General features: G+C 51.4%; 2 protein-coding genes across 2 annotated transcripts in view; one reads left to right on the top strand and one right to left on the bottom strand.

The window, feature by feature from the left end:
• LOC144487597 (tropomyosin alpha-3 chain-like) overlaps positions 1-1,734 on the bottom strand; it is a 37,676-nt gene extending 35,942 nt beyond the window's left edge. The window contains exon 1 of the mRNA XM_078205682.1: positions 1,522-1,734. Coding sequence (XP_078061808.1) covers positions 1,522-1,635 — 114 coding nt within the window. The 5' untranslated portion in view covers positions 1,636-1,734. The remainder of the gene's footprint in view (positions 1-1,521) is intronic.
• Positions 1,735-9,571: 7,837 nt separating this feature from the next.
• LOC144487599 (uncharacterized) overlaps positions 9,572-26,845 on the top strand; it is a 73,095-nt gene continuing 55,821 nt past the window's right edge. The window contains exon 1 of the mRNA XM_078205684.1: positions 9,572-9,587. The gene's annotated coding sequence lies outside the window, so the exon portion shown is untranslated. The remainder of the gene's footprint in view (positions 9,588-26,845) is intronic.

The following is a 26,845-nucleotide window of genomic DNA, read 5'->3' as shown; positions in this document are numbered from 1 at the left end:
GTGGAGATTCTGCGGAAAGAGGCTATTCCAGCCAGAATGTCCGGGTTCCCACCTCAATCTGTTTGGCCTTCACCGATCTCAACAGAGACGTCACGTTTGGCTGCGGTGACCGTTCGCCAAGGAGGCGTTTATCTCACCCAGCCGCTCATTTGGTGGCTTCCCCTCGTGATGCACACCTGTGCGGCTCTCTGCTGTGACGCCCCACACAGTCGACTGGCCTGTCATTGACCTTGCCGGCGTTGTGAACGGCTCCAGGCTTGAAACGTGGCCTCTGGCTGGGGTTCGGGCACTTCTCGGCGTCTCGCCACGGGGCTGTTTTACACTGGCGGGTAGAGACACACGACAATCTCTTCCCCCCCGGCATCTGAATGAAAGCCCGAAGCAGCTGGCATGACGCTGGCAGCAGTTAGGAGTGGGTCTGACTTTATTCCCACTCCCTCCCTCACTAACATCACCTCGCCACCTAACCTGACATCAGGGCGGAACATGGTTTTATTTTAAAGTTTATTTATTAGTATCACAAGTCGGCTTACATTAACACCGCAGTGAAGTTACTGTGAGAATCCCCCAAGTCACCACACTCCGGCGACTGTTCGGGTACACTGAGGGAGAATTTTGTACGGGCAGTGCTCCCTAACCTGCACATCTTTGGACACTAAGGGGCAATTTAGCATGGCCAATCCACCTAACCTGCACATCTTTGGACACTAAGGGGCAATTTTGCATGTCCAATCCATCTAACCTGCACATCTTTGGACACTAAGGGACAATTTAGCATGTCCAATCCATCTAACCTGCACATCTTTGGACACTAAGGGACAATTTAGCATGTCCAATCCATCTAACCTGCACATCTTTGGACACTAAGGGGCAATTTAGCACGGCCAATCCACCTAACCTGCACATCTTTGGACACTAAGGGGCAATTTAGCATGTCCAATCCATCTAACCTGCACATCTTTGGACACTAAGGGGCAATTTAGCATGTCCAATCCATCTAACCTGCACATCTTTGGACACTAAGGAACAATTTAGCATGGCCAATCCACCTAACCTGCAGATCTTTGGCCACTAAGGGGCAATTTAGCATGGCCAATCCACCTAACCAACAGATCTTTGGACACTAAGGGACAAGTTAGCATGGCCAATCCACCTAACCCGCACATCTTTGGACACTAAGGGACAATTTAGCACGGCCAATCCCCCTAACCTGCATATTTTTGGACACTAAGGGACAATTTAGCATGGCTAATCCACCTAACCAGCACGTCTTTCGGACTGTGGGTGGAAACCGGAGCACCCGGAGGAAACCCAAGCAGACATGGGGAGAACGTGCAGACTCTGCACAGACGGTGACCCGAGCCGGGAATCGAACCCGGGTCCCTGGCGCTGTGAGGCAGCAGCACTAACCCACTGTGCCGCCGTGCCGCCCCTGGCTAGCACGGATTGCCTCATGTCTCTCGAACCATGAGGAGGGAAGCGAAGAGCTTTGGTGTGAAGCTAAACCCCCCCCTTCCTCACCTGCTTGCTCCGTTCCTCCGCTGCCTTCTTATCCGCCTCGGCCTGCTCCGCTCTGTCCAGCGCATTCTCCTTGTCCAACTTCAGCATCTGCATCTTCTTCTTGATGGCCTCCATCTTGGATTCTGCGTTCGCGTCTCAACAGCCGGCGAGGAAGACAAAGGCAGCAGCTCTGGGGAGAGAGGGGGCTGGTCGGAGGGTTCGGCTGCGGGGAGACCGAGAGCGTCTGTCAGATGTCCTGTTGCAGAGTGGCCCCCTCTGCTCTCTCCCACACCAGATGATACCTCCCCTCATGTCCGAAACCCAGCCCTGGAGCTGCTGGTTGGACACTGCCCAGGCTGAGACAATGATTGGTTGGCTGGTTGCCCAGCGATCACGCTGTCCCCTCTATTTGAGTCCAGCGGACAACTGTGTTCTATTAACAGAGCGGGCAGCTGTCTGCATGCTTTGTTCTCTCTCCCTCGCACTCTTTACACGGACCAGCTTAGAAACTTACAGCACAGAAACAGGCCATTCGGCCCCAATGGGGCGGCACGGTGGCACAGCTGTTAGCACTGCTGCCTCACAGCGCCAGGGACCCGGGTTCGATTCCCAGCTCGGGTCACTGTCTGTGTGGAGTCTGCATGTTCTCCCCGTGTCTGCGTGGGTTTCCTCCATAAGACATAGGAGCAGAATTGGGCCACTCGGCCCATCGAGTCTGCTCCGCCATTCAATCATGGCTGATATTTTTCACATCCCCATTCTCCTGCCTTTTCCCCATAACCCCCGATCCCCTTATTAATCAATAACCCATCTATCTCTGTCTTAAAGACACTCAATGACCTGGCCTCCACAGCCTTCTGCGGCATACTCCGGGTGCTCCGGTTTCCTCCCACAGTCTGAAAGACGTGCTGGTTAGGGTGCATTGACCCGAACAGGTGCCGGAGTGTGGCGACCAGGGGAATTTCACAGTAACTTCATTGCAGTGTTAATGTGAGCCTTACTTGTGACACTAATAAATAAACTTTACTTTGCTGGATCTGATTTGATTTGATTTATTCTTGTCACATGTATTGTGATACAGTGAAAAGTATTGTTTCTTGCGCGCTATACAGACAAAGCATACCATTCATAGAGTACATAGATTTGATTTATTATTGTCACATGTATTGGGATACAGTGAAAAGTACAGACAAAGCATACGGTTCACATAGGGTGGCACAGTGGGTTAGCACTGCTGCCTCACAGCGCCAGGGATCCTGCTTTGATTCCCGGGCTTGGGTCACTGTGCGGAGTCTGCACGTTCTCCCCGTGTCTGCGTGGGTTTCCTCCGGGTGCTCCGGTTTCCTCCCACAGTCTGAAAGACCTGCTGGTTAGGTTGCATTGGCCATGCTAAATTCTCCCTCAGTGTTACCCGAACAGGCGTCAGAGTGTGGATTTTCACAGTAACTTCCTTGCAGTGTTAATGTAAGCCTACTTGTGACACAAATAAATAAACTAAGGAAGGAAACGTGAGAATGCAGAATGTAGTGTTACAGTCACAGCTAGGGTGTAGAGAAAGATCAACTTAGTGCGAGGTAGGTCCATTCAAAAGTCTGACAGCAGCAGGGAAGAAGCTGTTCTTGAGTTGGTGGGTACGTGACATCAGACTTTTGTATCTTTTCCCCGACGGAAGAAGGTAGAAGAGAGAATGTCCGGGGTGTGTGGGGGTCCTTGATTATGCTGGCTGCTTTTCCCTGAGGCAGCGGGAAGTGTAGACGGAGTCAATGGATGGGAGGCTGGTTTGCGTGATGGGACTGGGCGACATTCACGACCCTTTATAGTTCCTTGACGAGAGGATTTGAGTATAGCCTTAGGGATGTTTTGCTGCAATTGTACAGGGCGTTGGTGAGGCCACACCTGGAGTATTGTGTGCAGTTTTGGTCTCCTTATCTGAGGAAGGGTGTCCTTGCTATAGAGGGAGCGCAGCGAAGGTTTACCAGGCTGATTCCTGGGATGGCAGGTCTGTCACATGAGGAGAGACTAAGTCGGTTAGGATTATATTGACTGGAGTTTAGAACAGTGAGAGGGGGATCAAAGGAACAGGTGAAAGTAAACTCTGTTGGGGACAAGGGGCAGGACCTGAACAATTTGAGCCTGGCCATTCTGGGGTGCTGGAATGGTGGTTAGAATCCCTACAGTGCGGGAGGTGGCCATTCAGCCCATCGAGCCAACACCGACAACAATCCCACCCGGGCTGTATCCCGTAACCCCACATATTTACCCTGCTAATCCCCCTGACACTGAGGGACAATTTAGCATGGCCAATCCCTCTAACCCGCACATCTTTGGACACTAAGGGGCAATTTAGCATGGCCAATCCCCCTAACCTACACATCTTTGGACACTAAGGGGCAATTTAGCATGGCCAATCCACCTAACCCGCACATCTTTGGACACTAAGGTGCAATTTAGCACGGCCAATCCACCTAACCTGCACATCTTTGGACACTAAGGAGCAATTTAGCATGGCCAATCCACCTAACCTGCACATCTTTGGACACTAAGGGACAATTTAGCATGGCCAATCCAGCTAACCTGCACATCTTTGGACACTAAGGGACAATTTAGCATGGCCAATCCAGCTAACCTGCACATCTTTGGACACTAAGGGACAATTTAGCATGGCCAATCCACCCAACCTGCACATCTTTGGACACTAAGGGGCAATTTAGCACGGCCAATCCAGCTAACCCACACATCTTTAGACACTAAGGAGCAATTTAGCCCGGCCAATCCACCTAACCCGCACATCTTTGGACACTAAGGGGCAATTTAGCACAGCCAATCCACCTAACCTGCACATCTTTGGACACTAAGAGGCAATTTAGCACGGCCAATCCACCTAACCAGCACATCTTTGGACTGTTGGTGGCAATTTAGCACAGCCAATCCACCTAACCTGCACATCTTTGGACACTAAGAGGCAATTTAGCACAGCCAATCCCCCTAACCTACACATCTTTGGACTGTTGGTGGCAATTTAGCACAGCCAATCCACCTAACCTGCATGTCTTTGGACTGTGGGAGGAAACCGGAGCACCCGGAGGAAACCCACGCAGACACGGGGAGAATGTGCAAACTCCACACAGACAGTGACCCGAGCCGGGAGTCGAACCCGGTCCCCTGGCGCTGTGAGGCAGCAGTGCTAACCGGCTGTGCCACCCACAGATGAACCACGCTCTCATCAAATGGCTTAAGGCGCTGCCCCAATGACCTCCTGATGCTCCTACGTTGCAGTGTCCTGGCCAATATATATATATATATACCAAATAGATGGTCTGGCCATCTTTCCCTTGGCTGTTTGAGGGTGGCTGCAGAAGGGGGGGGAGCAGATTTCAACTGCAGTCACTTGCCAAGACTCCCACGGCAACACCATCCCAAATCTGCCACCTTCCCCATTTAGAGGGACATGGGCAGCAGGCCACAGGGGAACACTGTCACCTGCAAGACACACACACCGACCCACTGGGAACCGTATCGGACTTTCCTTCCCACAAGCCATTGACTGGAATTTTCATTGCGATTTCTCCCCCCACCCCCTCCAACTCCCCGAGCTACTTTGAGCGTATTACCCTACTCTGGCCTTCAGCCGTCATGTCTCTGTCTAATCCCAAGTGCCAGGCATCATACAGAGTGTTAAGAAAGCTTTATTCCTGTTGGGTTACCTCATTCAGACAAAAATAAAGCCCCCCCTCTGCGAGGAATGTAACATAGCAGCTGTTTAATCCCGTAGAGGACCACACACTGGGGGATTTTCACAGTAACTTCATTGCTGTGTTAATGTTAGCCAACTCGTGTCACTAATAAATAAACTTTTAAAAAATGAACTCATGTGCATGCATACACGTGTGTGTGCATACGTGTGTGTGTGTGCATACGTGTGTGTGTGTGCATATGTGTGTGTGCATACGTGTGTGTGCGTGCATACGTGTGTGTGCGTGCATACGTGTGTGTGCGTGCATACGTGTGTGCGCGTGCATACGTGTGTGCGCATGCATACGTGTGTGCGCGTGCATACGTGTGTGTGCGTGCATACGTGTGTGTGTGTGCGTGCATACATGTGTGTGTGTGCATGCATACGTGTGTGTGTGCATACATGTGAGTGCATACGTGTGTGTGTGCGTGCATACGTGTGTGTGCATACATGTGTGTGCATACATGTGTGTGCGTGCATACGTGTGTGTGTGTGCGTGCATACGTGTGTGTGTGTGAGTGTGCATACGTGTGTGTGTGTGTGCATACGTGTGTGTGTGTGTGCATACATGTGTGTGCGTGCATACGTGTGTGTGCGTGCATACGTGTGTGTGCGTGCATACGTGTGTGTGCGTGCATACGTGTGTGTGCGTGCATACGTGTGTGTGCATACATGTGTGTGCGTGCATACGTGTGTGTGTGTGCGTGCATACGTTTGTGTGTGTGTGCATACATGTGTGTGCGTGCATACGTGTGTGTGTGTGCGTGCATACGTGTGTGTGCATACATGTGTGTGCATACGTGTGTGTGCGTGCATACGTGTGCATGCATACGTGTGTGTGTGCGTGCATACGGGTGTGTATGCGTGCATACGGGTGTGTGTGCGTGCATACGGGTGTGTGTGCGTGCATACATGTGTGTGCGCACGCATACATACGCGTGCATACGTGTGCGTGCATACGTGTGCATACGTGTGCATGTGCATATGTGCGTGTGTGCGTGTGTGTGAGTGTGCATGCATGTGTGCGTGCGTGTTTGTGAGTGTGCATGCGTGTGTGTGTACGCATACATGTGGGTGTGCGTGCATATGTGTGTGCATGCGTGTGTGCATATGCATACATGTGTGTGCGCGCATACATGTGTGGGCACATACACATGCACATGTGCACACACACACGTACTCAGGCATGCGCGCACACACTTTTGCACACATGCACATGCACGCACATGCACATGGACGGCTCCGCCTCCCCCTCTGTTGGATTGTGGGAAATGCCGCCACTCCCAAGCAGCGCACAGCAAGATCCCACAAATAGCCCGGGGGTAAAGACCAACATCGCAGCAGTGTTAGTTGCGGGTTTAATATTAACCGAGCACAAGGCAGTGATCTCCCCTCTCTCCTCTGATAGTTAACGCCAGGGGATGCTGAGAGGGCACGCAGGAACATCAGTGGAACCTGGTGACGGCACCTCTGACAGTGCGGCACTCCCTCCGTACTGCACCGAGTGTCGCTCTGGATATTTCTTCTCAACTCTCTGAAGTGGGATTCAAACGTTCGGTTGTAAAGTTGAGGGTGTGGCTCACACAGCCTCAGCAAAGGCAACTGCACTTGCTGTGGTCACGAGCTATTAGTTTATTTATTAGTGTCACAAGTTGGCTTACATTAACACTGCAATGAAGTTTCTGTGAAAATCCCCTAGTCGCCACACTCCGGCAACACCGAGGGAGAATTTAGCACGACCAATGCACCCTAACCACACTTTGGAACTGTGGGAGGAAACTGGAGCACCCGGAGGAAACCCATGCAGACACGGGGAGAACATGCAAACTCCACACAGACAGTGACCCGAGCCGGGAATCGAACCCGGGTCCCATTATCGCAGTTCTGTATACAGAATTATCGATAGAAAGGGAGCTTTACTCTGTATCTAACCCCGTGCTGTACCTGTCCTGGGAGTGTTTGATGGGGGACAGTGTAGAGGGAGTTTTACTCTGTATTTGACCCCGTGCTGTACCTGTCCTGGGAGTGTTTGATGGGGACAGTGCAGAGGGAGCTTTACTCTGTATCTAACCCCGTGCTGTACCTGTCCTGGGAGTGTTTGATGGGGGACAGTGTAGAGGGAGCTTTACTCTGTATCTAACCCCGTGCTGTACCTGTCCTGGGAGTGTTTGATGGGGACAGTGCAGAGGGAGCTTAGAATCTTAGAATCCCTACAGCACAGAAAGAGGCCATTTGGCCCATCGAGTCTGCACCGACCACAATCCCAACCAGGCCCTACCCCCATATCCCCACAGATTTACCCACTAATCCCTCTAACCTATGCATCCCAGGACACTAAGGGCAATTTTAGCATGGCCAATCAACCTAACCCGCACATCTTTGGACTGTGGGAGGAAACCGGAGCACCCGGAGGAAACCCACACAGACACGAGGAGAATGTGCAAACTCCACAGAGACAGTGACCCAAGCCGGGAATCGAGCTTTACTCTGTATCTAACCCCGTGCTGTACCTGTCCTGGGAGTGTTTGATGGGGGGACAGTGTAGAGGGAGCTTTACTCTGTATCTAACCCCGTGCTGTACCTGTCCTGGGAGTGTTTGATGGGGGGACAGTGTAGAGGGAACTTTACTCTGTATCTAACCCCGTGCTGTACCTGTCCTGTGAGTGTTTGATGGGGGACAGTGTAGAGGGAGATTTACTCTGTATCTAACCCCGTGCTGTACCTGTCCTGGGAGTGTTTGATGGGGACAGTGCAGAGGGAGCTTTACTCTGTATCTAACCCCGTGCTGTACCTGTCCTGGGAGTGTTTGATGGGGACAGTGTAGAGGGAGCTTTACTCTGTATCTAACCCCGTGCTGTACCTGTCCTGGGAGTGTTTGATGGGGACAGTGCAGAGGGAGCTTTACTCTGTATCTCACCCCGTGCTGTACCTGTCCTGGGAGTGTTTGATGGGGACAGTGTAGAGGGAGCTTTACTCTGTATCTAACCCCGTGCTGTACCTGTCCTGGGAGTGTTTGATGGGGGGACAGTGTAGAGGGAACTTTACTCTGTATCTAACCCCGTGCTGTACCTGTCCTGGGAGTGTTTGATGGGGACAGTGTAGAGGGAGCTTTACTCTGTATCTAACCCCGTGCTGTACCTGTCCTGGGAGTGTTTGATGGGGACAGTGCAGAGGGAGCTTTACTCTGTATCTAACCCCGTGCTGTACCTGTCCTGGGAGTGTTTGATGGGGGACAGTGTAGAGGGAGCTTTACTCTGTATCTAACCCCGTGCTGTACCTGTCCTGGGAGTGTTTGATGGGGACAGTGCAGAGGGAGCTTTACTCTGTATCTAACCCCGTGCTGTACCTGTCCTGGGAGTGTTTGATGGGGGACAGTGTAGAGGGAGCTTTACTCTGTATCTAACCCCGTGCTGTACCTGTCCTGGGAGTGTTTGATGGGGACAGTGCAGAGGGAGCTTTACGCTGTATCTAACCCCGTGCTGTACCTGTCCTGGGAGTGTTTGATGGGGACAGTGCAGAGGGAGCTTTACGCTGTATCTAACCCCGTGCTGTACCTGTCCTGGGAGTGTTTGTTGGGGGACAGTGCAGAGGGAGCTTTACTCTGTATCTAACCCCGTGCTGTACCTGTCCTGGGAGTGTTTGATGGGGGACAGTGTAGAGGGAGCTTTACTCTGTATCTAACCCCGTGCTGTACCTGTCCTGGGAGTGTTTGTTGGGGGACAGTGTAGAGGGAGCTTTACTCGGTATCTAACCCCGTGCTGTACCTGTCCTGGGAGTGTTTGATGGGGACAGTGCAGAGGGAGCTTTACTCTGTATCTAACCCCGTGCTGTACCTGTCCTGGGAGTGTTTGATGGGGACAGTGCAGAGGGAGCTTTATTCTGTATCTAACCCCGTGCTGTACCTGTCCTGGGAGTGTTTGATGGGGACAGTGCAGAGGGAGCTTTACTCTGTATCTAACCCCGTGCTGTACCTGTCCCGGGAGTGTTTGTTGGGGGACAGTGCAGAGGGAGCTTTACTCTGTATCTAACCCCGTGCTGTACCTGTCCCGGGAGTGTTTGTTGGGGGACAGTGCAGAGGGAGCTTTACTCTGTATCAACCTATTAAAGGAAGCCCCGATCTGCTGTTCTTTCGGGTGGTTCTCATGTTACACTCGAGTTCCGTGGCCTGTCTTCGATGGCAAGGTCACACATTTTCAGAATGACAACAGAGGCTGACAGGAAACAAAAGGCACAGCTATTTACAGGGCTCCGAGCACCATATAAGGCCGCTTCTCTGGTGCTGTCACCGCACAGGCAGGAGACAGTGAGCATATCACATCAGAAGTCTGTCGCTGGCAGCCGAGCAAGGCAACAGGTGGGTCACAGATGCCTATTTTTGTGGAGGGAGAAAGAGAGAGAAAGAGATAGGCATACATCAGAAAAACAGAGACGGGAAGAGAGAAATAGATTGGGTGTGGCAGAGGGGGCAGCACCAGGGGTTGGGGGAGGGAGCAATCAACAAGAGGGCGAGAGAAATGAGAAGGAGAAGCGAGAGAGACAAGGGAGAGAATCAGAGCCACAAACCAGCAACTCCTGAATTTCCAATGCAGAAGAGTGACTTCCATGAGACTTCTCCCATTGTTTATTATTTTTCCAACACTACCATCGTCATCAGTTTACTCCCATTTATTTATCCCTATTATAGAATCAAACACTCCCCACAGTACAGCAGGAGGCCATTCGGCCCAAGGGGTCTGCCCCGACCCTCTGACAGAGCATCTTACCCTCTCCCCTTCCCCCAAGGCCACACCTTTCCCACGACTAATCCACTCTCACCGACACATCTTTGGACAATAAGGGGCAATTTAGCACGGCCAATCCACCCTAACCTGCACATCTTTGGACACTAAGGGGCAATTTAGCACGGCCAATCCACCCTAACCTGCACATCTTTGGACACTAAGGGGCAATTTAGCATGGCCAATCCACCTAACCTGCACATCTTTGGACACCAAGGGGCAATTTAGCATGGCCAATCCACCTAACCTGCACATCTTTGGACACCAAGGGGCAATTTAGCATGGCCAATCCACCTAACCTGCACATCTTTGGACACTAAGGGGCAATTTACCATGGCGAATCCCCCTAACCTGCACATCTTTGGACACTAAGGGGCAATTTAGCACGGCCAATCCACCTAACCTGCACATCTTTGGATACTAAGGGGCAATTTACCATGGCGAATCCCCCTAACCTGCACATCTTTGGACACCAAGGGGCAATTTAACATGGCCAATCCACCTAACCCACACATGTTTGGACACCAAGGGGCAATTTAGCATGGCCAATCCACCCTAACCTGCACATCTTTGGACACTAAGGGGCAATTTAGCACAGCCAATCCACCTAACCTGCCCATCTTTGGACACTAAGGGGCAATTTAGCATGGCCAATCCATCTAACCCGCACATCTTTGGACACTAAGGGGCAATTTAGCACGGCCAATCCACCTAACCTGCACATCTTTGGATACTAAGGGGCAATTTACCATGGCGAATCCCCCTAACCTGCACATCTTTGGACACCAAGGGGCAATTTAACATGGCCAATCCACCTAACCCACACATGTTTGGACACTAAGGGGCAATTTAGCATGGCCAATCCACCCTAACCTGCACATCTTTGGACACTAAGGGGCAATTTAGCACGGCTAATCCACCTAACCTGCCCATCTTTGGACACTAAGGGGCAATTTAGCATGGCCAATCCATCTAACCCGCACATCTTTGGACACTAAGGGGCAATTTAGCATGGCCAATCCACCTAACCTGCACATCTTTGGACACTAAGGGGCAATTTACCATGGCGAATCTCCCTAACCTGCACATCTTTGGACACTAAGGGGCAATTTAGCCTGGCCAATCCACCTAACCTGCACATCTTAGACACCAAGGGGCAATTTAACATGGCCAATCCACCTAACCCGCACATCTTTGGACTGTGGGAGGAAACTGGAGCACCCGAAGGAAACCCACACAGACACGGAGGGAGAACATGCAAACTCCACACAGACAGTGATCCGAGGCCGGAATCGAACCGGGGTCCCTGATGCTGTGAGGCAGCCGTGCTAACTACTGTGCCACCGTGTCTCCCCCATTATCATGCAGATCAGATCAGAAGGAGCCTATCCAGCTCATGTTCCCGGTGTCGACTCTGGCGGAACAATCTAATCAGCCCCCAACCCCCTTTCCTCACAGCTTTCCCCCCTTTTTGAATGTTCCTATTGAATCTGCTTCAACCCCCCTTTCAGGAAGCTCCTCCCAGATCACAACAACTCGCTGCGTTTCAATCAAAATTCTTCCCCCTGCCCTCTGTGGTTGCTTTACCGATTCTCCTCAATCTGTGTCCCCTCTGGTTACCCACCCTCTTGCCAATGGGAAACACTTTCTCCTCATTTATTCCAGCATAGTTTTGGATATATTAGAAAATGCAACACTGAACCATAGAATCCCTACAGTGCAGAAGAAGGCCATTCGGTCCCTCGAGTCTGCACCGATCACAATCCCACCCAGGCCCTATCCCCATAACTAGATGCATTTACCCGAGCTAGTCCCCCTGACACTAAGGGACAATTTAGCACGGCCAATCCACCTAACTCACACATCTTTGGACACTAAGGGGCAATTTAGCATGGCCGATCCCCCTAACCTGCACATCTTTGGACACTAAGGGGCAATTTAGCACGGCCAATCCACCTAACCCGCACATCTTTGGACACTAAGGGACAATTTAGCATGGCCAATCCACCTAACCCGCACATCTTTGGACACTAAGGGGCAATTTAGCATGGCCAATCCACCTAACCCGCACATCTTTGGACACTAAGGGACAATTTAGCATGGCCAATCCACCTAACCCGCACATCTTTGGACACTAAGGGACAATTTAGCACGGCCGATCCCCCTAACCTGCACATCTTTGGACACTAAGGGACAATTTAGCATGGCCAATCCACCTACCCTGCACATCTTTGGACACTAAGGAGCAATTTAGCATGGCCAATCCACCTAACCTGCACAACCTTGGACACTACGGGGCAATTTAGCACGGCCAATCCACCTAACTCACACATCTTTGGACACTAAGGGGCAATTTAGCATGGCCGATCCCCCTAACCTGCACATCTTTGGACACTAAGGGACAATTTAGCATGGCCAATCCACCTAACCCGCACATCTTTGGACACTAAGGGACAATTTAGCATGGCCAATCCACCTAACCTGCACATCTTTGGGCACTAAGGGAGAATTTAGCATGGCCAATCCACCTAACCTGCACATCTTTGGACACTAAGGGGCAACTTAGCATGGCCAATCCACCTAACCTGCACATCTTTGGGCACTAAGGGAGAATTTAGCACGGCCAATCCACCTAACCTGCACATCTTTGGACACTAAGGGGCAATTTAGCATGGCCAATCCACCTAACCTGCACAACCTTGGACACTACGGGGCAATTTAGCACGGCCAATCCACCTAACCTGCACATCTTTGGACACTAAGGGACAACTTAGCATGGCCAATCCACCTAACCTGCACATCTTTGGGCACTAAGGGAGAATTTAGCACGGCCAATCCACCTAACCTGCACATCTTTGGACACTAAGGGGCAATTTAGCATGGCCAATCCACCTAACCTGCACAACCTTGGACACTACGGGGCAATTTAGCACGGCCAATCCACCTAACCTGCACATCTTTGGACACTAAGGGACAATTTAGCATGGCCAATCCACCTAACCCGCACATCTTTGGACTGTGGGAGGAAACCGGAGCACCCGGTGGAAACCCATGCAGTAACGGGGAGAATGTGCAAACTCCACACAGACAGTGATCTGAGCCGGGAATCGAACCTGGGTCCCAGACACTGTAAGACAGCAGAGCTAACCACTGTGCCCCCGTGCTGCCCCTCACCACTGTTAGCCTCAATGTACAGAAGTGTGGACCTGTTCCCTTGTGCAACATATCTTCTGGTCCCATCTCCTGCATTGATACTTCCAGTTTGTCCCTTTACAATCTAAAGAAAAGATAGCCAGCACAGCAATTGCACCTTCGTCAATCAGTCACTTCATTTATTACCCCACCTTCTGGTCATGTTGCTCACGGTGATGGGATGATGCTGCTTTACCAATGTAACACACAATGTATCCTGCCACTAAGGTTCAGTGGTACGGAACACGATCTGGCCCTGCCACACGGCTAATTACTATAACCGCACACACCTAGAGGTCAGCTAGAGGATAATTGCTGTAAATTAGCACATGTCGTGGTCAGCTGGAGGTTAATTTCTGCACATGTAGGGGTGATCTAGAGGTCCATTGCAATAGATTGTCACATGTAGGGGTCAGCTAGAGGGTAATTGCTGCAAATTAGCACATGTAGGGGCAGCATGGCGGTTAGCACTGCTGCCTCACAGCGCCAGAGACCCGGGTTCGATTCCCGGCTCGAGTCACTGCCTGTGTGGAGTCTGCACATTCTCCTCGTGTCTGTGTGGGTTTCTTCCGGTTGCTCCGGTTTCCTCCCCAATCCAAAGATGTGCAGGTTAGGTGGATTGGCCATGCTAAATTGACCCTAATATCAGGGGGATTAGCAGGGTAAATGTGTGGCATTACAGGAATAGGACCTGGGTGGGATTGTACTCGGTACAGACTCAATGGGCTAAATGGCCTCCTATACTGTAGGATTCTATGATTCTAAGATTCTATGATTCTATGTAGGGGCCAACTAGAGGTTAATTGCTATAAATGAATATATGTAGGGGTCAGCTAGTGAGTAATTGCTGTAAATTAGCACATGTAGGGGTCAGCTAGACGGTAATTGCTGTAAATTAGCACATGTAGAGGTCAGCTGGAGGGTAATTGCTGTAAATTAGCACATGTAGAGGTCAGCTCGAGGGTAATTGCTGCACATTAGCACCTGTAGGTCAGCTAGAGGTTAATTGCTGTAAATTATAGGGCGGAACGTTGGCACAGTGGTTAGCACTGCTGCCTCACAGCGCCAGAGACGTGGGTTCGGTTCCCAGCTTGGGTCACTGTCTGTGCGGAGTCTGCACATTCTCCCCCCGTGTCTGAGCGTGTTTCCTCCGGGTGCTCCAGTTTCCTCCCACACTCCAAAGATGTGCAGGTTAGGTGGATTGGCCATGCTAAATCGCCCCTTAGTGTCCGGGGGGACTAGCTAGGGTAAATGCATGGGGTTATGGGGTTAGGGCCTGGGTGGGATTGTGGTCGGTGAAGACTTGATGGGCTGAATGGCCTCCTTCTGCACTGTAGGGATTCTAAATTGTCACATGTCAGGGCCATCTAGAGGTTAATTGCTATAAATTAGCACATGTAGGGGTCATCTAGAGGTTAATTGCTATAAATTAACACATGTAGGTGTCATCTAGAGGTTAATTGCTGCAAATTAGTGCATGTAGGCATCAGCTCGAGGGTAATTGCCGTAAATTAGCACATGTAGGGGTCAGCTAGAGGTTAATTGCTGTAAATCTGTACATATGGTGGTCAGCTGGAGGGTAATTGCTGTAAATGATCGTCTAGATGGCAGTTGCGACTGAACATGACTTGTGCTCAACTGGAGGGGGAAGGGCGGGTAATTGTTTCTCTAAGGATTGGCAGCTGCGCAAAATGGATGCACTTCTCTTCTCCTTCCACACACTCTCTCTCACACGCACTTCTCTGAGACAGTTTTTTTGCACCTGGCGACTGAGTGTGATGTCTGGAGAGCGACAGACCTAAACTCCCACACCACGCTTGCGTCCACAAATGTACTCGTTGCAGGCGGTGCTGCGTGTCCGGTCGATCGAGCCCGGCGCTGGAGGAATATGTCTGATATATAGTTGCTTTTTCGAGAAAACAACCCAATATCAAACATATCAAACAGAACCAGGCAGAGTAAAGCCCAACGAGATCTCCGACAGCCTCAGCAAGAAGCGTTGGTAGTTGATTGGGAGGGAGTGTTGGAGTTGGAAACTGGTCTGTGGCATCCAGAGCTGGGATGGCTGCGATCGAGGATCCTTCACATGAGGTCAGTGAGGTCTGTGAGATACTTCCGAGAATCTGGAGGGCAAACCAGAGAGCGATTCAGTCAAATAAAGCCACCAGTGAGGTAAGTACCCCCTTCTGTGGCCCACAGCGCATGGAAATTCCTCTTAAAACCTCTAAACCTTTCTTCAGAACTCAAACATTCCTGATAATCAGTTTCGTACAGCAGGGAAGAGGACCATTCAGCCCATCGCTGTCAATGCCCATCCTATGATTAGTTCTCTCCCGCATTCTTTCACCGTCGCTCTGTCCCTTTTTTCCTTTGCCAGAACTCATCCGAATCCCATTTGGAAGTTATTATTGAATCCACTTCCATCTCCCCGATGCACACGCACACACACACACTCTCTCTCGCACGCACTCTCTCTCTCGCACGCACTCTCTCTCTCGCACGCACTCTCTCTCTCGCACGCACTCTCTCTCTCGCACGCACTCTCTCTCTCGTACGCACTCTCTCTCTCGTACGCACTCTCTCTCTCGCACGCACTCTCTCTCTCGCACGCACTCTCTCTCTCGCACGCACTCTCTCTCTCGCACGCACTCTCTCTCTCGCACGCACTCTCTCTCTCGCACGCACTCTCTCGCACGCACGCACTCTCTCGCACGCACTCTCTCTCTCGCACGCACTCTCTCTCTCGCACGCGCTCTCTCTCTCGCACGCGCTCTCTCTCTCGCACGCACTCTCGCTCTCGCACGCACTCTCGCTCTCGCACGCACTCTCTCTCTCGCACGCCTCTCACTCTCGCACGCACTCTCTCACACACTCACACACTCTCTCACACACACTCTAACTAACGCACACACTCTCACGCACTCTCTCTCTCGCACACACACTCTCTCACACACTCATGCACACACTTTCTCTCACGCACACACACTCTGTCTGACACACACTCTCACACACACACACTCTGTCTCTCGCATGCACTCTCTCTCGCACGCACTCTCTCGCACGCACTCTCTCGCACGCACTCTCTCGCACGCACTCTCTCGCACGCACTCTCTCACACACTCACACACTCTCTCACACACACTCTAACTAACGCACACACTCTCACGCACTCTCTCTCTCGCACACACACTCTCTCACACTCATGCACACACTCTCTCACGCACACACACTCTGTCTCACACACACTCTCACACACACACACTCTGTCTCTCGCATGCACTCTCTCTCGCATGCACTCTCTCTCGCATGCACTCTCTCTCGCACGCACTCTCTTGCACGCACTCTCTCGCACGCACTCTCTTGCACGCACTCTCTCGCACGCACTCTCTCGCACGCACTCTCTCGCACGCACTCTCTCGCACGCACTCTCTCGCACGCACTCTCTCTCGCACGCACTCTCTCTCGCACGCACTCTCTCTCGCACGCACTCTCGTACGCACTCTCTCTCGCACGCACTCTCTCTCGCACGCACTCTCTCTCGCACGCACGCACTCTCTCTCGCACGCACGCACTCTCTCTCGCACGCACGCACTCTCTCTCGCACGCACGCACTCTCTCTCGCATGCACGCACTCTCTCTCGCATGCACGCACTCTCTCTCGCATGCACGCACTCTCTCTCGCATGCACGCACTCTCTCTCGCATGCACGCACTCTCTCTCGCATGCACTCTCTCTCGCAGCACGCACTCTCTCTCGCACGCACTCTCTCGCACGCACTCTCTCTCGCACGCACTCTCACTCGCACGCACTCTCACTCGCACGCACTCTCACTCGCACGCACTCTCACTCGCACGCACTCTCACTCGCACGCACTCTCACTCGCACGCACTCTCTCTCGCACGCACTCTCTCTCGCACGCACTCTCTCTCGCACGCACTCTCTCTCGCACGCACTCTCTCTCGCACGCACTCTCTCTCGCACGCACTCTCTCTCGCACGCACTCTCTCTCGCACGCACTCTCTCTCGCACGCACTCTCTCTCGCACGCACTCTCTCTCGCACGCACTCTCTCTCGCACGCACTCTCTCTCGCACGCACTCTCTCTCGCACGCACTCTCTCTCGCACGCACTCTCTCTCGCACGCACTCTCGCACGCACGCACTCTTGCACGCACGCACTCTTGCACGCACGCACTCTTGCACGCACCTACGCTCGCACTGTCTCTCGCACGCACTCTCTCTCGCACGCACTCTCTCTCGCACGCACTCTCTTGCACGCACTCTCTCTCGCACGCACTTTCTCTCGCACGCACTCTCTCTCGCACGCACTCTCTCGCACGCACGCACTCTCGCACGCACGCACTCTCGCACGCACGCACTCTCGCACGCACGCACTCTCGCACGCACGCACTCTCGCACGCACGCACTCTCGCACGCACTCTCGCACGCACGCACTCTCGCACGCACTCTCGCACGCACGCACTCTCGCACGCACGCACTCTCGCACGCACGCACTCTCGCACGCACGCACTCTCGCACGCACTCTCGCACGCACGCACTCTCGCACGCACGCACTCTCGCATGCACGCACTCTCTATCACTCACACACTCTCTCACACACTCTCTCTCTCACACACACATTCTCTCTCTCTCACACACACACACACTCTCTCACACCCTCTTGCGCACACATTCTCTCACACACGGTCACACACTTTCTCACACGCTCTCTCGCACGCCACACACACACACACAGTTATGCACCTATCATCGAGTCATTGGGACGAATGTTTTCGTTCCACGCTCCGTGGGAATGGTCGCGGGCGGGAGGGGGAAGACCATGCAAAGGTCCGTTGACCTTGGGTGGGATTTTCTGGTTTTGGGCCCAGCACCAAAGACCCACCCATAGACTTGTAAAGGATGCCCTTTGGCCCATCGTATCTGTGCCAGCTATCCGCCACCTAACTCTTCTCATCCCGTTTTCCAGCACTTGTACGCTGTGGCGTTTCAACCGCTCATCTCGATGTTGGGAGGGTTCCCGCCTCTCCCACCCTTCCAGGCAGCAAGTCCCAGATTCCCACCACCCCCTCTGGGTGAAAAGGTTTCTCCTCAAATCCCCCCCTAAATCTCCTGCCCTGACTTTAAATTTCTCCCTCCCTGGTTACTGACCGTCTACTGACGGGAAAAGTCCCTTCCTATTTACCCCATCTCTGTCCCCCATAATTTCGTAACCCTCGATCCGGTCCCCCCTCTGCCGTCTCTGCTCCAGGGAAAACAACCCCAGTCTCAGCAGCCTCTCTTCACAGCTGAGACACTCCAACCCAGGCAGCATCCTGGTGAATCTCCTCCGCACCCCCTCCAATGCAATCACATCCTTCCTATAGTGTGGCGACCAGAACTGCGCACAGTATTCTAGTTAAAGTTAAATTTGTCACAAGGCTCACATTAACATCGCAATGAAGTTACTGTGAAATTTCCCCTAGCCGCCACACTCCGGCGCCTGTTCGGGTCAATGCACCCTAACCAGCACGTCTTTCGGACTGTGGGAGGAAACCCACGCAGACACGGGGAGAATGTTCAAACTCCACACAGACAGTGACCCGAGCCGGGTTTCGAACCCAGTTCCCTGGCGCTGTGAGGCAGCAGTGCTAACCACTGTGCCACCGTTGTGGCTTAACTAGTGTTTCATACAGCTCCATCGTAACCTCCCTGCTCTTATCATAGAAATCATAGAAACCCTACAGTGCAGAAGGAGGCATTCGGCCCATCGAGTCTGCACCGACCACAATCCCACCCAGGCCCCACCCCCACATATTTTACCCGCTAATCCCTCTAACCTACACACCCCAGGACTCTAAGGGGCAATTTTTTTTTAACCTGGCCAATCAACCTAACCCGCACATCTTTGGACTGTGGGAGGAAACCGGAGCACCCGGAGGAAACCCACGCAGACACGAGGAGAATGTGCAAACTCCACACAGACAGTGACCCGAGCCGGGAATCGAACCCGGGACCCTGGAGCTGTGAAGCAGCAGTGCTAACCACTGTGCTACCGTGCCGCCCCTATATTCAATGTTTCAGCTAATAAAGGCAAGTATCTCATGTACCTTCTTAGACCACCCTATCGACCTGTCCTGCTGCCTTCAGGGATCTATGGACATGCACTTCAAGGTCCCTCTACTTCCTGGTGTACGACTGTTCATTGCGTATTCCCTTGGCTTTGTTAGTCCTCCCAAAATGCATCACCTCACACTTTTCAGGGTTAAATTCCGTTAGCCACTGTCTGCCCATCTGACCAACCTGTCTCTATCGTCCTGTAACCCAACGCTTTCCTCCTCCCTCTTTACCACACTCCCTCTTTACCACACTACCAATTTTTCTCGATATCTCTCCCGCCATGCCTATTCCATTTAACAAGTCGCCTCCTCAATCTCGCTCCTGCGAGATTACTCTGCTCCCTTTCATGGGCACCTCAGCCATGTCCTGTTCCATTTGACACCCATTTTACTCCCTTCCATCTCCCTGGTCAAACGTGGAAGTATGAACTGTCACCCCCATCTACAAGGCACAAGTCAGGAGTATGACGGAACACCCTCCACTTGCCTGGATGAGTGTGGCTTCCAACAACAATCTCCACTTGCCTGGATGAGTGCGGCTCCCAACAACAATCTCCACTTGCCTGGATGAGTGCGGCTCCCAAACAACAATCTCCACTTGCCTGGATGAGTGCGGCTCCAACAAAATCTCCACTTGCCTGGATGAATGTGGCTTCCAACAACAATCTCCACTTGCCTGGATGAATGTGGCTTCCAACAACAATCTCCACTTGCCTGGATACGTGCGGCTCCAACAACAATCTCCACTTGCCTGGATGAGTGGGGCTCCCAACAACAATCTCCACTTGCCTGGATGAGTGCGGCTCCCAACAACACTCGAGAAGCTCGACACCATCCAGGAAAAGGCAGCCCCGCTCGATCGACACGCTAACCACAAACACTCACTCCCTCCACCACCGACGCACAGTGACAGCCGTGTGTACCATCTACAAGATGCACCGCAGCGACTCACCAAGGCTCCTTCAACAGCACCTTCCAACCCGCCACCTCTACCATCTAGAAGGACAAGGGGGGCAGCAGACACATGGGGAACACCCACCCCCTGCAAGCTCCCCCTCCGAGCCACTCACCATCCTGACTTGGAAATATATCGGCCGTTCCTTCACTGTGGCTGGGGTCAAAATCCTGGCGCTCCCTCTCTAACAGCACTGTGGGTGTACCTAACCCACACGGGGACTGACTGATGCCCAATAACAATCTCGAACTCCCTCCCTAACAGCACTGTGGGTGTACCTACATCACACAGGACTGCAATGCGTTCAAGATGGCGGCTCACCAGCACCTTCTCAAGGGACAATTATATATATTAATTTAAAATTTAACTTTATTTATTAGTGTCACAAATAGGCTCACATTAACACTGCAATGAAATCCCCTAGTCGCCACACTCCTGCGCCTGTTCGGGTACACTGAGGGAGAATTTAGCATGGCCAATCCACCCTAACCAGCACGTCTTTGGGCACTAAGGGGCAATTTAGCACGGCCAATCCACCTAACTGCACACCTTTGGACACTAAGGGGCAATTTAGCATGGCCAATCCACCGAACCTGCACATCTTTGGACACTAAGGGACAGTTTTAGGCGTTTGATAAGGTCCCCCATGGTCGGCTTATGATGAAAGTGAGGAGGTGTGGGATAGAGGGAAAGTTGGCCGATTGGATAGGTAACTGGCTGTCTGATCGAAGATAGAGGGTGGTGGTGGATGGAAAATTTTCGGATTGGAGGCAGGTTGCTAGCGGAGTGCCACAGGGATCAGTGCTTGATCCTCTGCTCTTTGTGATTTTTATTAATGACTTAGAGGAGGGGGCTGAAGGGTGGATCAGTAAATTTGCTGATGACATCAAGATTGGTGGAGTAGTGGATGAGGTGGAGGGCTGTTGTAGGCTGCAAAGAGACATAGATAGGATGCAAAGCTGGGCTGAAAAATGGCAGATGGAGTTTAACCCTGATAAATGTGAGGTGATTCATTTTGGTAGGACTAATTTAAATGTGGATTACAGGGTCAAAGGTAGGGTTCTGAAGACTGTGGAGGAACAGAGAGATCTTGGGGTCCATATCCACAAATCTCTAAAGGTTGCCACTCAAGTGGATAGAGCTGTGAAGAAGGCTTATAGTGTGTTAGCTTTTATTAACAGGGGGTTGGAGTTTAAGAGCCGTGGGGTTATGCTGCAACTGTACAGGACCTTGGTGAGACCACATTTGGAATATTGTGTGCAGTTCTGGTCACCTCACTATAAGAAGGATATGGAAGCGCTGGAAAGGAGAGGAGATTTACCAGGATGCTGCCTGGTTTGGAGGGTAGGTCTTATGAGGAAAGGTTGAGGGAGCTAGGGCTGTTCTCTCTGGAGTGGAGGAGGCTGAGGGGAGACTTAATAGAGGTTTATAAAATGATGAAGGGGATAGATAGAGTGGACGTTCAGAGACTATTTCCTCGGGTGGATGGAGCTATTACAAGGGGGCAAAACTATAGGGTTCATGGTGGGAGATATAGGAAGGATATCAGAGGTAGGTTCTTTACGCAGAGAGTGGTTGGGGTGTGGAATGGACTGCCTGCAGTGATAGTGGAGTCAGACACTTGAGGAACATTTAAGCGGTTATTGGATAGGCACATGGAGCACACCAGGATGATAGGGAGTGGGATAGCTTGATCTTGGTTTCAGATAAAGCTCGGCACAACATCGTGGGCCGAAGGGCCTGTTCTGTGCTGTACTGTTCTATGTTCTAATTTAGCATGGCCAATCCACCTAACCTGCACATCTTTGGACACGAAGGGACAATTTAGCATGGCCAATCCACCTAACCTACACATCTTTGGAGAGTGGGAGGAAATTCTGCTTCCTCAGAAGACTAAGGAAATTCGGCATGTCCGCTACGACTCTCAACAACGTTTACAGAGGCACCATAGAAAACATCCTTTCCGGATGTATCACAGCTTGGTCTGGGCTCCTGCTCTGCCCAAGACTGCAAGGTACTACAAAAGGTCGTGAATGTAGCCCAGCCCATCACATAAACCAGCCTCTCATCCATTGACTCCGTCTACATTTCCCGCTGCCTCGGGAAAAGCAGCCAGCATAATCAAGGACCCCCACGCATCCCGGACATTCTCTCTTCCACATTCTTCAGTAAGGAAAAATATACAAGTCTGAGGTCACGTACCGACCGACTCAAGAACAGCTTCTTCCCTGCTGCTGTCAGACTTTTGAATGGACCTACCTCGCACTTAGTTGATCTTTCTCTACACCCTAGCTGTGACTGTAACACTACATTCTGCACTCTCTCCTTTCCTTCTCTATGAACGGTATGCTTTGCCTGTGTAGCGCGCAAGAAACAACACTTTTCACTGTGTCCCGATACATGTGACAATAATAAATCAAATCTATGTACTCTATGAACGGTCTGCTTTGTGTGCATTGCGCGCAAGAAACAATACTTTTCACTGTATCCTGATCCATGTGACAATAATAAATCAAATCTATGTACTCTATGAATGGTATGCTTTGTCTGCGTAGCGCGCAAGAAACAATACTTTTCACTGTATCCCAATACATGTGACAATAATAAATCACATCTATGTACTCTATGAATGGTATGCTTTGTCTGCATAGCGCGCAAGAAACAATACTTTTCACTGTGTCCCAATACATGTGACAATAATAAATCAAATCTATGTACTCTATGAATGGTATGCTTTGTCTGCATAGCGCGCAAGAAACAATACTTTTCACTGTATCCCAATACATGTGACAATAATAATCACATCTATGTACTCTATGAATGGTATGCTTTGTCTGCATAGCGCGCAAGAAACAATACTTTTCACTGTGTCCCAATACATGGGACAATAATAAATCAAATCAAAATCTGGAGGAAACCCCCGCAGACACGGGGAGAACGTGCAGACTCGACAGAGGCAGTGGCCCAATTGAACCCGGGTCGCTGGCGCTGTGAGGCAGCAGTGCTAACCACCGTGCCGCCTTCCCATGAACGAATAAAGAGTAAAATCACAACCTCTCAACACCCAGACCTGAAGGGGAATAAATACAAGTTATTTATTTTCTCTACCAGCCTGCATATTCATCACCCGTCCCGCTGGCATGGCTCACCCGTTTCCACAGCAAATGGCAAACTTAAAACTCACTGGGAACGCAAAATGAAGCCTGTCCAATGAAGTTCCATCCTTCAGGCCGTGTCCAGTCGATCGGGGAGGGGGGGAGGGAGGCTGTCCAGAGACTAACGTGGAGGCCTCTGGAGGGGGGGTGCGTCCCGTCTGCTAGCCTGAGATCCTCCTGCCTTTTTATACACCCTCATCGCAGCGTGAGACTGGGACCACACGTGGGGGACATGTTTGTGAGTGCTGGATAATTAAACCTATTGATTTTTTTTTTCCCCCCTCTCCTCCTCACTGCCCCTGAGGGAGGTTACAGGAAAATCAATTGAATCGATGAGCTTGATGCCACTCTGCCTCTCTCCAGTTGGTTCCCCTAGAGCGAGCAATGTACCGAGCGAAGCTGACCGATGGAGCGTACTGGGTTACCGGCGATAAACAACTGTCGCTATGAGGAGAGACTGCGAGCATCGAACCTGTTTTCGGCTCGGAGGAGAGTTGACGGCAGTATTCAAGATCCTGAGGGGTGTGGGCCGGGTGAACAATGAGAAACCCATAGACTCCCGACAGTGCAGAAAGGGGCCATTCGGCCCTTTGAGTCTGCATCAACTCTCCATGAGAACATCCCACACAGACCCTCCCCTCCACCCTAAGCCCATAACCCAACACATTTAGCATGGCTAATCTTCCTAACCTGCACATCTTTGGACACTAAGGGGCAATTTAGCACGGCCAATCCACCTAACCTGCACATCTTTGGACACTAAGGGACAATTTAGCACGGCCAATCCCCCTAACCTGCACATCTTTGGACACTAAGGGGCAATTTAGCACGGCCAATCCACCTAACCTGCACATCTTTGGACACGAAGGGGCAATTTAGCATGGCCAATCCACCTAACCTGCACATCTTTGGACACGAAGGGGCAATTTAACATGGCCAATCCACCTAACCCGCACATCTTTGGACACTAAGGGGCAATTTAGCATGGCCAATCCCCCTAATCCACACATCTTTGGACACTAAAGGACAATTTACCTTGACCAATCCTCCTAACCTACACATCTTTGGACACTAAGGGGCAATTTAGCATGGCCAATCCCTCTAACCTGCACATCTTTGGACACGAAGAGGCAATTTAGCACGGCCAATCCACCTAACCTATACATCTTTGGACACTAAGGGGCAATTTAGCAAGGCTAATCCACCTAACCTGCACATCTTTGGACACGAAGGGGCAATTTAACATGGCCAATCCACCTAACCCGCACATCTTTGGACACGAAGGGGCAATTTAACATGGCCAATCCACCTAACCCGCACATCTTTGGACACTAAGGGGCAATTTAGCATGGTCAATCCACCTAACCTGCACATCTTTGGACACTAAGGAGCAATTTAGCATGGCCAATCCATCTAACCTACACAACTTTGGACTGTGGGAAGAAACCGGAACACCCGGAGGAAACCCACGCAGACATGGGGAGAACATGCAGACTCCACACAGACAATGACCCGAGCCGGGTCCCTGGTGCTGTGAGGCAGCAGTGCTAACCGCTATGCAGTCTCAAACTGTTCCCTCTCAAAAAAGCATCAAGAACTGGAGATTCAAAATAGTGGGCAAAGCGAGTAGAAGTTTTTTATTCATTCATGGGACAAGGGCGTCGCTGGCTAGACCGGCATTTATTGCCCATCCCTAGTTGCCCTTGAGAAGGTGATGGTGAGCTGCCTTCTTGATTTGATTTATTATTGTCACATGTATTGGGATACAGTGAAAGATTTTATGAATCGAATTTAAATTCCCACCCGGGGTGGGATTCAAACACGTGTTCCCCCCACCCCAGAGCGTTAGCCTGAGGGCCTCTGGATTACTATTCCAGTGACATTCCCACTGAATCATCCTCGATCAAAGCCCTTCCTGATTTTAAACATGTATTGCGATAGAGTGCAAAGTATTGTTCCTTGTGCGCTATACGGACAAAGCATACCGTTCATAGAGTACATAGATTTGATTTATTATTGTCACATGTATTGGGATACAGTGAAAAGTATTGTTTCTTGCACGCTATACAGACAAAGCATACCGTTCATAGAGAAGGAAAGGAGAGAGTGCAGAATGTAGTGTTACAGTCATAGCTAGGGTGTAGAGAAAGATCAACATAATGTGAGGTAGGTCCATTCAAAAGTCTGACGGCAGCAGGGAAGAAGCTGTTCTTGAGTCGGTTGGTACGTGACCTCAGACTTTTGTATCTTTTTCCCGATGGAAGAAGGTGGAAGAGAGAATGTCCGGGGTGCGTGGGGGGGGTCCTTGATTACGCTGGCTGCTTTACCCGAGGCAGCGGGAAGTGTAGACGGAGTCAATGGATGGGAGACTGGTTTGCGTGATGGACTGGGCTACATTCACGACCTTTTGTAGTTCCTTGCGGTTTTGGGCAGAGCAGGAGCCCAGACCAAGCTGTGATACAACCAGAAAGAATGCTTTCTATGGTGCATCTGTAAAGGTTGGTGAGAGTCGTAGCGGACCTGCCAAATTTCTTTAGTCTTCTGAGAAAGTAGAGGCGTTGGTGGGGCTTTCTTAACGATAGTGTCAGCGTGGGGGGAACCAGGACAGGTTGTTGGTGATCTGGACACGTAAAAACTTGAAGCTCTCGACCATTTCTACTTTGTCCCCGTTGATGTAGACAGGGGCATGTTCTCCTTTACGCTTCCTGAAGTCGATGACAAGATCCTTCGTTTTGTTGACATTGAGGGAGAGATTATTGTTGCCGCACCAGTTCACCAGATTCTCTATCTCATTCCTGTTCTCTGTCTCGTCAGTGTTTGAGATCCGACCCACTACAGTGCTGTCCACCTATCCTGCACATCTTTGGCCACTAAGAGGTCATTTAATATGGGCAATCCACCCTAACCTACACATCTTTAGACACTAAGGAGCAATTTAGCATGGCCAATCCATCTAACCAGCACATCTTTCGGACTGTGGGAGGAAACCGGAGCACCCGGAGGAAAGCCAGGCAGATACTGGGTGAACGTGCAGACTCCGCACAGTGACCCAAGTGAGGGAGTGCTGCATTGTCAGAGGGGCAGTTGAGGGAGTTCTATAAAATGTATCCTTTCATGGAGATGTGGGGGCATCGCTGGACAAAGTCCAGCACTTGTTACCCATCCCTAATTACCCCTTGAACTGAGAGTCTCACTTGGGCCGTTAAAGAGGGGGGCAGTTAAGAGTCAACCACATTGCTGTGTGTGTGTGTGTGTGTGGGTGCGTGTCGCACTGTGGGAGGGTCGGTGCTGAGGGAGCGCCGCACTGTGGGAGGGTCAGTGCTGAGGGAGCGCCGCACTGTGGGAGAGTCAGTGCTGAGGGAGCGCCGCACTGTGGGAGGGTCAGTGCTGAGGGAACGCCGCACTGTGGGAGGGTCGG

The sequence above is a fragment of the Mustelus asterias genome, unplaced genomic scaffold (genome assembly GCF_964213995.1).
Source record: "Mustelus asterias unplaced genomic scaffold, sMusAst1.hap1.1 HAP1_SCAFFOLD_912, whole genome shotgun sequence".
Classification (NCBI taxonomy): Eukaryota; Metazoa; Chordata; class Chondrichthyes; order Carcharhiniformes; family Triakidae; genus Mustelus; species Mustelus asterias.
Note: the sequence above shows the minus strand (reverse complement) of the source record. Positions and strands in the feature narration are given on the sequence as shown.